Genomic DNA, 12,475 nt, shown 5'->3' on the forward strand with positions numbered 1-12,475 from the left:
GTATGTCTAATGCCAGTCACATTTTAGATGGGTACATCTGTTTATAACTGCGTTAACGCTTGCCTACGGCCAAAGACTGTATGCTGCATGCTCCCTTGCCTTCTGAAAGTCAAATCGAAAAGTGAATTATTCATTACAATGGTAGGCCTGCCTTATTAATGCCAGTTACACAGGAATTGGAGAAGGACTCCATTCCTAATGCCAGTCAAATTCGGTGTGCGGAGTACTGATTACAATAGCAGACACACCCTTTCTCGATCGCTACAAAATCGACATCAGTGAATATATATAGTTCGACATACGAAAGTATCTGCTTGTTTACAATATTGCAGGCCTTCATTTACAGATTAACTGCTGCTAAACGGTACATCATATCGAGAAATGATTGTACCATAAGACGCCGGATAAGATTAATATTTGTGTTATTACTTAAGCTATTCGAGGACGGTTATAACCTCCAATGATATTCCGCCAATATCCCGCAGAATGGCCGATTGAAGACTCTCTTGCTTTCTACCCAAGGAACAACCACGAATTTAAAGGAATGATGAGGAAAATGGCAATGCGTTACTTCCCTGCTGGCAAGCAGTCAGAGACGTTGCCACGGTAACCCATATATTCGTTATCGGTCTGTCGGTCACTCAATGCAGACCATGGTATCGGCAGAAAATAGTAAATTTATCCGTCATTTGAAGAGTAAGGTAAATTACGAACATAACGAAAGTTGTTTATAATGAAGAGACCTTTCACATACGGTCCACAGAGTTTACAGAAAATCAATAGTATAAGAAAAAATGGAGGAAAACCGTTGTGATTTTCCTATTAAACCCCCGTCTTTTCAAAGATTTTAAAGTGATATGCATATCGAAACCTTCCCCGGGGTGAGTATACTCTAAATATGAAGTTTGGTTGAGATATATCCAGCCGTTTCGACGTGATGGTGGAACAAACAAAGAGAGAAACAGACACGAACAACTTTATTTATAAGAATAATATGAGGGATAAGCATGTGCACGTTGAAAAGTGCAGACCTCCACTTCCAGAGTCATAAATCCTAAACGGTGCATGATACTAACAAACGGTTGGCGCCATCAGACGCCCCATTTATCGCTCTACATGTCTCTTTCTGAATAATTTCCTCGTATCTCCCATATTTAGGGGGTAAATTGAGTTCAAACATTTGAATAGGGGGAAATTTGAGTACACTTTTAACGTTTTACATTACATTTTGCACACTTATGTATAAGCTAGACTCATGAAAAAAAAAATTTGGTCCACGTATGGCCCTTGATGGTGCCAATGTGCGCACCCAACTTGATGATCCTATCATTCCTATAAGTATGTCAAACAATGAAAAACACTTGTAAAAATCAGCAAATTTAAGAACAATCCGGAAATACGGCCAAATCTAACGTATAAGGGTGAGAGATACGAAGAAATGTCATAGGACCAAAGTTGTATATCACTCCGAATTGAAGACAGATTGTGCCATCCGTTTTGTGATACGACTTACCGTTTAGCCAACAAATAGCTCAAAAGGAATGTCTGCACAGTCATTAAAATTGCCTCCATATTTCGATATCTTTGGGGGTAAAAAGTGAAAAATTTGAACATCTTGGAATTTTTCCGTCGGTTAGAGACTAAAAGCTATAATTTCACGTAATTTCAATTTTCTACCTCGTCTGGCAGGTTGTGCCGCCATGTTGATTTGGGGGGACGGGGGATAAAAATGTGGAAATTCCTGAAAATTTTTAAGCCCACGAAACCTATAGGTTGTCGCTTTGGATAATATATACGACTGCGTTCTTATGCCGAGCCCAAAATTTGAGGCCGCCCAGCGTGTCCCCTTAAGGGAATTTTGAGAATTTTCGATTTTTCTAGGGATCCTGGGGTCATCAGCTTCTCCCATACCAAGTTTCACATTTCTGAGATTTCTGGAAGTGCCTCATTAATTCACGTCTTTTTTCATTTTTAAATATTTATATATACAGTACATCGCTCCAGACCGACTTGCTTATAGATGAGAGATAAGCATGTGCACGTTGAAAAGTGCAGACCTACACTTCGAGATTCATAATTCCTAAACGGTGCATGATATTAACAAACGGTTTGCGCCATCAGACGCCCCATTTATCGATCTACATGTCTTTTTCTAAACAATTTCCCCGTATCTCCCATATTTAGGGGGTAAATTGAGTTAAAATTTGAATAGGGTGAAAATTGGGTAAACTTTTAACGTTCTACATTACTCTTTGCCCACTTGTGTATAAGCTCGAATCATGAAAATTGGTCCACGTATGGCCCCTGATGGTGCCAACGTGCGCACCCAACTTGATGATCCTATCATTCCTTTAAGTATGTCAAACAATGAAAAACACTTGTAAAATTCAGAAAATTTACGAACAATCCGGAAATACGGCCAAATCTAACGTATAAAGGTGAGAGATACGAAGAAATGTCATAGGACCAAAGTTGTAGATCACTCCAAATTGAAGACAAATTGTGCCATCCGCTTTGTGATACGACTTACCGTTTAGCCAACAAATAGCTCAAAATGAATGTCTGCACAGTCATTAAAATTGCCTCCATATTTCGATATCTTTGGGGGTAAAAAGTGAAAATTTTGAACATCTTGGAATTTTTCCGTCGGTTAGAGACTAAAAGCTATAATTTCACGTAATTTCAATTTTCTACCCCGTCTGGCAGGTTGTGCCGCCATCTTGATTTAGGGGGACGGGGGATAAAAATTTGGAAATTCCTGAAAAGTTTTAAGCCCACGAAACCTATAGGTTGTCGCTTTGGATAACATATACGACTGCGTTCTTATGCCGAGCCCAAAATTTGAGGTCCCCAGCGTGCCCCCTTAAGGGAATTTTGAGAATTTTCGATTTTTCTAGGGATCCTGGGGTCATCAGCTTCTCCCATACCAAGTTTCAAATTTCTGAGATTTCTGGAAGTGCCTCATTAATTCACATCTTTTTTCATTTTTAAATATTTATATTTATATACATCGCCCCAGACCGACTTGCTTTGATATATATAGATAATTTCGCTGCTGTAGAATCCTGGAGCAAACGTTGCCATGGTTACGGCAGTTCATTACTTTATCCGATTCCTATAGCAGGGGTAGAGTGGTGCCAATATCTCCGTAAAGGTTGGTTTTACGGCCTTAAAACAATGGTTTTCGGGCCCGTAGGGCTTACCGAGTTTTGTTCTCTGCGTCAAGAGGATTAAATTGAGCTTTGTCTCGTCCTTATACGACAAATTCGGTATTTTGCCTATATTAGCCTATTATGTTTATATCTTCCCCCCCGTACCCCCACTTCGAATTGTTTTGAAAATAAAATACAACCCATGTTACTCACTCGCAACGTAGCTTTCTATAGATGACGAAATTTTTAAAATCGGTTCAGAAGTTTTTGAGTCTATTCGTTACAAACAAACACATTTTTCCTCTTTATAATATTAGTATAGACATGCATGATATCCCCAACTCTTGCTGTGATCTGATCCAACGTTGTTAGCTTTGTGAGGCCTAGGGAGTGGACATGGTCTGGTTTTACGACCGAATGTCCTTCGATGATGATGATGATGATGATGCTTGTTGTTTAAAGGGACCTAACATCTGAATTTCCTTCATGACATATTGAATAACTGCGTGTTTCTGCAGTGGTTGGCAGTGTGCAGTGCTGTGTGTAATTCGAAGTTATGAAACAGAGCGCTATGAACTGAATACTATTATTGATTTTGTATACAAATAACTACTTTTAAAATTTTAGGAGACGCTGAGGTGGCTTAATTTTGTCCCGCACAGTTGTTTTAAGTGCCAGTAAATCTACCGCCTTGAGGCTTCGTGCCTGTCCACATTGAAATAACGCTTCTACTGTCTGAGGCAATCAGCTTGACATACAGCTAGAGGCCGTCAAGCTGGTTACTCAGTCATCAAGTGTCCATCTCTATGGAATTATTATTGTTATTGTATTATTATTATTATTTGGTGTGTTTTGCATTGTTATTATCTTCTATTGTTATCCCTTAACACGTCCTTTTAATGTAATGCATTGCGAACAGCATTATTTATTTATTTATTTATTTATTTACTTATTTATTTATTTACTTATTTACTTATTTATTTATTTACCGTTATTTTGCATTTTCTCACCTTCTCAAAGACCAAGTTCCAGTACATAGGAACTTTTACAGATCCTGCCTGCGGCAGATTCATAGAAAAGATATGTTTGAATTGCCTTCAGATATCCTATATTTGTCATGTCGTTGTGAAAACATAAAATTGCATAAAATTTCATCTAAGAATACGCCTAATTAAAAATTTCAGATCTCTACGTGCCGTAAAATTTGCTGGGCAACGCACACATGCACACAGACAAACACTTCCAGATATTACGGATAGAATGCGGTTCCTCGTGTTAGGGACAAAAATGGCTTCCTACGCCATGGACTTAAAATGGCTCCTTGTTATGCGTTCTCTACCTGCCTTGCCTAGCGACAGTGACTCTATGCACGTTGGATTGTCATATTCCAATACACGTTTTCCGATGGTTTTTCGTTCATAACTCACCAACGAAAGCGAAAATAAAAATTCCAGCTTCGAGGTGCATTCGGACACCCTTCCATCTACCTATGTTCAAAATTTCAGATCTCTGCGTGCTGTAGATTTTGCTGGGCATCGCACACAGACAGACAGACAGACAGACAGACAGACAGACAGACAGACAGACAGACAGACAGACAGACAGACAGACAGACAGACAGACAGACAGACAGACAGACAGACAGACAGACAGACAGACAGACAGACAGACACTTCCTTTTATTATTAAAGATTTGCAGCAAATTGTTCTATTGAATTAAATTTTTGAACGTGATATTCAACGGTGACAGCCCTCGAAAGCACATTGAAGCTTCGGGCCTAGAGAAGTCCTTGAAAGCAGCCAATCAGATTTGAGCTCCACCTTGCTCTCCCTTTCTCTTCGGTCTAGAAATATCAGCCATCTCCGAAGCTCATGTGCCCAGGAGCATCTGTCTGCACCACAAAGTTAGTTTAATTCTGCTGCAGTAATTGTGTACTACACTAAATTGGAACTGGTTAATTGTAGGGAAGATAATGGAAATGAAAGTACACAGCCTGTTTCCAGTCATTCGATCGCTTCAGGAATCTGATGAATGAAGCCCAACATAGCGGCCAGGGTAGGAATTGTGCCGGTTACCTGTCCAGCTCCCTTGGGGCAACGATTGGCAGATTAAATGAAAAGATACTGGAGAGTATTGCTGCAATGAAAAATAATAGAATAAACTACAGTGCACAGAGAAAAGTCTGTCGCCCCTCCAATTTGGCTAGCACAAACTTCACATTGTGACCGAGATTTGAACCACGTAACGCAGCGGTGAGAGGACAATGTGCTGTTCTAGGACAGGGAATATATTCCTAAATTTTCAGAGTAAAGGAATTCTTGTCTGATCTTATTTCATTTTACTTATATGTGTTTCCGCTTTTAGACGTATTCTTTCTTTCTATAATTAAATATTTGTATACAACAGTGTACATTTATAGCCATATTATTAGACGGATCTATTAATTGAACGTTAGAGACATTTACATTGCTAAATGAGTTGATAAATATGAGGTTTTACCTTGTAAATTAATCGTTCAGATCAATTAAAATAAGTTTATTAGCACGCTCCAATTGTTTCCTGTTGTGTTTCAGATATAAAGAGCCTAGTCCCGGTGATGGACGTGATCTACCTGTCTGCAGATCGTTCTACCATGGAACTGGCCTTTTGTATTAAGAACCAAACGGCACCTGGCCTTTTACTGCTAAGTAAACAGTTACCATTAAGCTCGGAGAAAAAGGCTGAACTCCTTCACGCCGAGGAGATTGCAGGAGTGCAAGAAAGTATTTATTCCTTCAAGTGGGAGTCTGAGGCTACCTGTCCGTCCGCTTAAGGTACAGAGCTGCAAGAGGATATAATATTACAATTCATTTCAAATTTTCCCCTTTATTTAATGCAAGTATGTAAAAATATATAAAAATATGTGAATAATAAATGAAACTTATTAATTAAAATATTTCAAAGCAGTTGTCATTTACACATCATTCGTAGAATAGTTTTTATATCTACGAAACGTGATAAATATGTACATATATAATTGGGGGTAGACTGTGTTGCAGGTTTCTTTAACCCATGAAAATTGACGCGGGGTATTTTGTGACCTATGATTGTTTTATTGAATAGCACGTTCTATATTTACGACATACCTACTATACTCACGATACATTCCGTTCCTCACACTCCTTCTTTATTTCCTGAAGGCAGTTATCTCCCAGCAAAAGGGATAAATTCAGAGAGAAAGGTAATAGTTTCCATGTGTCCTGCTATCACGATCCACCAATCAAATCTGCAGGGTGAACAGCTCAGTTCTTATTTTTCAGGATCGCATCGTACTCGAAACAAACATTTACTTTATTTGCATATAGAGTATACAATAGAATAGACTAGACTAGACTAGAACAGAATAGAACACTCACATCCCCCAATTTTGGATAGCCTGGAATTGGGTTGAGAGCATTCATGTATTGCAGACATTTTATTTCATACATACCTTTAATTTGATCTTTTACAAGCATTTGACTATTACTACGTTAAATATTCTACTTGAAGCTAATAATATATATTTGTATTGCACAAATTTTCATCGCATTTTTCTTTCTCTTTCTTTTCTCTTTGTTCTAGATGTAGTACAATTCCTACAGATTCTAGGACAAACGCTCATCCTATATTTCATTCATTTAGTTAGTGCTTCCATCTCGCATTTCCTTTCGCCAGATATTTTTCAAAATACAAAATAAAGATGTTCTTCTCAGTGTAATCCATTCCTTGTTTAATTCTTTAATAACTGTATAAAATTCTTTCTGTCTATCTATTTTTGTCTTTTCTTCACCACCTAAATATTTCACTCTAATTGCGTTCGTTCCCTACATACTCTCAATAGAAGAGCCTGTTCCATTATTTTTCCACAAAGTAGAGAATGGTTTTGCTTGATTCTCTCTCAGACACTTATTTATATATAACCCCGTTAACCACCACGCTGCACCTCTTTGATCGCTACTTAAAACATATCTTTCCTCATTCACATAAATTGTATAATTTCACTGAATTCCGATAATGTTCGTTTAGTCTTACATTCTATATTAGCACACACAGTACATATAGAAGAGGTGTAAGGTAAAGACCTAAAATAGCCAATCAAACACCAGTGATAACAGTACTAATTATATAGCATAAATAAATAAGCCAGGAGTGCGACTATTCATTCTGGGGAAAGACGAATTTGTAAGCTAAAAATAAGTTAAAGATGAACATGATATTTTACCTGTAAGACTCAACTCTGTAGGTAATAGGCAACTTGACGTTTTTGGAGTATACAGACATGCAAAAGGAGGCGCTGACACTGAGGTGGAATTTTTCGAAAGATAATCACTTTTGAAGCCGACTTTCAACCTATTAGGTCGTGTTACGTACATTTAGTACATGGTGAAGAGATGTTAAGTACAGAACAAAAATGGCCAACCAGACACTAGTGGGATCCGAACCCACAACCTCCCGATTTCGCGTCGGTTGTTCTACCAATTGAGCTATGGTGGCCTAGGCCATCTTTGTTCTGTTGGAAAGGATCTAAGCTACAGGTCTGGTACTACTACCATTACACTGTAGAGTGCGTTTAAGTTTTTTGCTTTTAGGGATAGTTTTTCACACTAGAAATTACTTTGTTGACAGATGGAAAGAGGGCACGTATCAGTCCATGCGCCAAACACGTGACATAAATGAGATTTGAAAAAAATACTCGAAGAGACTGATCAGCTTTCAACATGTATGAAGATGCATCTCTGACTAAAAGGCGCACCTTGTACAACCATTCTCCCATTCAGTAGGCCACAGAAGTCGTGCGGAATCGTTAACAAATCTTGCAACTGTAGAGTCATAATACGCCTATCTGCTTGGATTGCGACACTGAAAACGCTTTAGTTTTATTTGCTATTTTGCTTTACGTCGCACCGACACAGATAGGACTTATGGCGACGATGAGACAGGAAATGCCTAGGAGTGGGAAGGAAGCAGCCGTGGCCTTAATTAAGTTACAGCCCCAGCATTTGCCTGGTGTGAAAATGGGAAATGACGGAAAACCACCTTCAGGGCTGCCGACAGTGGGGTTAGAACCCCCTATCTCCCGGATTCAAGCTCACAGCTGCGTGACCCTAACCGCACGCCCAACTTGCCTGGTCCTTGATTGGGGAAGGCTTCTCGTGTTACCAAAGAATGTAGCCTACAACATACAGAGTTCGTTAGATGTTTCATTTCGTTCAGAAGTCTTAGATAATTGATCACACATAAGAGAAAAATACACTGAAAAAAATGGACATTGCAACACCCAGAAGGAATGGTGCTACATTGTTGCAATTGAACATGCAGGACGAGTGTTTAGTTGTGATTCGATGATTACACTTACAGGTCCCTCTGACCGCAAGTTTGTACAACAATCAATACAGGATATGCCCACCACGAGCTGCAATATATTGATGAATTCCTTGAGGCATGGAGTCAATAAGGCCCTGGATCGCTTCCTGAGGAATTGTGCCCCACGTCTGCTGCACTGCACGGGTCAGTTGTTCCAGAGTTGTGGGTGGCTGAGGACGGTTGGCCAGTTGTCGACCCATCATGTCCCACACATGCTCAATAGGACTGAGGTCCGTGGTTCTGGCGGTCCATTCTAAGGTTGTGATGTCGTGGAGAGCTTCTCTGGAGATGCGTGCAGTGTGAACCCGGGCATTGCCCTGCTGAAACATCCCATTAGCAATGTTCGCCAACATAGGGACAACCACTGGATTGAGTACCCTCTCAACGTAATGTCGAGCAGTCATAGTGCCCTCAACAAGCACTAATTGTGATTTCACATTAAAGCCAATAGCTCCCCAGACCATAAGGCTTGGTGTTGGGCCTGTGTGCCTCTCGACAATAAGATCTGGGCGGCCCCTCTTCCCGGTACGTCGGCGCACAAGATTCCGGCGATATCTGCGGGCAAGACAGAAGCGCGATTCATGACTAAAGACGACCCTATGCCATTTGTCGACCCACGTCGATCTTTCTCGACACCAGGCCAGCCTTACACGTCGCTGTTGTGGGGTCAATGGAACACCTTCTGCAGGGACACGGGCTCGTAAGCCAGCTGCACGCAGGCGATTACCAACTGTTTGTTATGTAACTTGGGGTGCCACAGCTGCTCGAATTTGTGCTTCTGTTGCATGGGGTTCCATCCGGGCCATCCGAATGATGCGGCGATCCTCTCTCACAGTTGTCTGTCGCGCTGGGCCTGTGCCAGGTCTACGAGTGTGGGTACCTTCATTTACCACTGCTGCCATACACTTTGTACCGTAGATGCCTGTCGGCCAGCACGTGCAGCGACAGTCCTTAGCGATAATCCAGCCTCACACAGCCCAATTATCCGAGCCACAATTATCCGAGCCATCTCAAACAGCGACACTTGTTGATAGCGTGCTCTTCTCTGTCGTCGAGGCATGTTTGACGGGGAACACTTCACTGCACAGACTACAAGTCAACTACGCTACACCAGAGTCCGTATACGGGAGTTGATTCCTCCGCGACCAATCACGTGGGGAGACCTGTAGCAACAATTCAATGGGTCTGGAACTTTGATCGTTTACATATCTACATGGCATCGTTCCATATCTTGAAAATCAACACAAACGACCAATGCCTTCATGGTGTTGCAATTTCCATTTTATTAAGTGCGTATCTGTATATGCACTAACGTCCAAAATATGCACTAACGTTCACAATGTGCATTTGCATATGCGCATATGCATTTTCAAAAAATCCCTACCCTATATCATGACGTATGCGGAAGGATTTATGCTCTTTCATTAACGAATTGTTTTTTTAAGTTGCGGTTTTTGATTCATTAAGAGCTTTGTAATATCGCAGTCATCATCCCTGAGCACTTGTATGTATGTATGTATGTATGTATATATGTATATTTGTATGTACGTTTGTAGAATTTTTTCGATAACCTGTGTTACTCCAATAAATGTAGTAGTGTATTTAAATGTGCTCGTGTCAGGGAGATGGTGAAATATCCCTTAGATTAAATATTCAATATATCTTCAACTGATCGCGGTAGAGAACTGATTTTTAGCTTAATATTTTTTTAAAATTATCCTCTAAACGGTGATATATAGCAATCACTCCTAACTGTTTCTTTCCAAAAAATTCGGAGTAAAAATGACTTCTAACATTGAAAATTATCCGATGATACTTAAATGACTACTTATAATTAAAATAGGTTGACTTAGGAAACTGATTTCTTGCCTATAATTTATCAAAGACTATCCTCCCACCAGTGTATATTTAAAATCATCCTTAACTGGTTCATTTGAAAGTTTTAGGTCAAAAATGACTTCTAACGTTGAAAACTCTCAGATAATACTTTAAATGACTTTCATAGTAAATATAACTTGAAATTAACCCTTAATTTAGCATAAAATTCTGCTGTTTTAAGGGCATTGTAATCACTTCGATCACGGATAAGAATTAGCTCTCTTTCTGCGTTGATTATAATACGTCAATAGTATCAATCAATCAGTCACTACTGATCTGCATTTAGGGCAGTCGCCCAGGTGGCAGATTCCCTATCTGTTGTTTTCCTAGCCTTTTCCTAAATGATTGCAAAGAAATTGGAAATTTATTGAACATCTCCCTTGGTAAGTTATTCCAATCCTTAACTCCCCTTCCTATAAACGAATATTTGCCCCAATTTGTCCTCTTGAATTCCAACTTTATCTTCATACTGTGATCTTTCCTACTTTTAAAGACATCATCCAAACTTATTCGTCTACTGATGTCCTCCCACGCAATCTCTCCACTGACAGCTCGGAACATACCACTTAGTTGGGCAGCTCGTCTCCTTTCTCCCAAGTCTTCCCACCCCAAACTTTGCAACATTTTTGTAACGCTACTCTTTTGTCGGAAATCGCTCAGAACAAATCGAGCTGCTTTTCTTTGAATTTTTTTCCAGTTCCTGAATCAAGTAATGCTGGTAAGGGCCATACTCAAGTTGGGGTCTCACCAGAGACAAATATGCTCTCTCCTTTACATCCTTACTACAACTTCTAAATACTCGCATAACCATGTGCAGAGATCTGTACCCTTTATTTACAATCATATTTATGTGATTACCCCAATGAAGATCTTTCCTTATATTAATACCTAGGTATTTACAATGATCCCCAAAAGGAACTTTCACCCCATCAACGCAGTAATTAAAACTGAGAGGACTTTTCCTATTTTTGAAACTCACAACCTGACTTTTATCCCCGTTTATCATCATACCATTGCCTACGGTCCATCTCACAACATTATCGAGGTCATTTTGCAGTTGCTCACAATCTTGTAACTTATTTATTACTCTGTACAGAATAACATCATCTGCGAAAAGCCTTATCTCTGATTCCACTTCTTTACACATATCATTGACATATATAAGAAAACATAAAGGTCCAATAAAACTGACATGAGGAATTCCCCCTCTTAATTTTTACAGGGACAGATAAAGCCTCACCTACTCTAATTCTCTGAGTTCTATTTTCTAGAAACAGAGCCACCCATTCAGTCACTCTTTTGTCAAGTCCAATTGCACTCATTTTTGCCAGTAGTCTCTCATTATCTACCCTATCAAATGCCTTAGATAGGTCAATCACAATACAGTCCAATTGACCTCCTGAATCCAGGATATCTGCTATATCTTGCTGGAATCCTACAAGTTGGGCTTCAGTGGAATAACCTTTCCTAAACCCAAACTGCCTTTTGTCAAACCATTTATTAATTTTGCAAACATGCCTTATATAATCAGAAAGAATGCTTTCCCAAAGCTTACATACAATGCATGTCAAACTGACTGGCCTGTAATTTTCAGCTTTATGCCTATCACCCTTTCCTTTATATACAGGGGCTACTATAGCAACTCTCCATTCATTTGGTAAAGTTCCTTCATGCAAACAAAAATCAAACAAGTACTTCAGATATGGTACTATATCCCAACCCATTGTCTTTAGTATAGTATGATTATTATTATTTATTTATTTTCCTTAGGGGTGGTAGATGGAGAAAGGGCAAGCCCCACATACACGGAAGTGCCTCCATCTCTACATGTGTACATAAACTCTACTGAATATTTACATACAAACTTATGTAGACAATTTTAAATTTACATATTTACACTACAAACACTGTACCCTTAGAATAATAATTATCGGTACAACTCCCGTAAAGGTTGACCAGCGCAGAATCGCTGTTTAATGTTCATTTGTCACTGGGGATGTAGGTCAGTTCAATTAGTTCGTGGTACCAACTTGAATTAGTTTCTAGTATGACGTACCAACAA

General features: G+C 39.5%; 1 protein-coding gene across 1 annotated transcript in view; it reads left to right on the forward strand.

Moving 5' to 3' along the window:
* Positions 1-6,088, forward strand: part of LOC136874974 (uncharacterized) — a 57,175-nt gene extending 51,087 nt beyond the window's left edge. Inside the window, exon 3 of the mRNA XM_067148686.2 lies at positions 5,727-6,088. Within this exon, the coding sequence (XP_067004787.2) occupies positions 5,727-5,965 (239 nt within the window). The 3' untranslated portion in view covers positions 5,966-6,088. The remainder of the gene's footprint in view (positions 1-5,726) is intronic.
* Positions 6,089-12,475: the final 6,387 nt, after the last annotated feature.

The sequence above is a fragment of the Anabrus simplex genome, chromosome 5 (assembly GCF_040414725.1).
Source record: "Anabrus simplex isolate iqAnaSimp1 chromosome 5, ASM4041472v1, whole genome shotgun sequence".
NCBI lineage: Eukaryota > Metazoa > Arthropoda > Insecta > Orthoptera > Tettigoniidae > Anabrus > Anabrus simplex.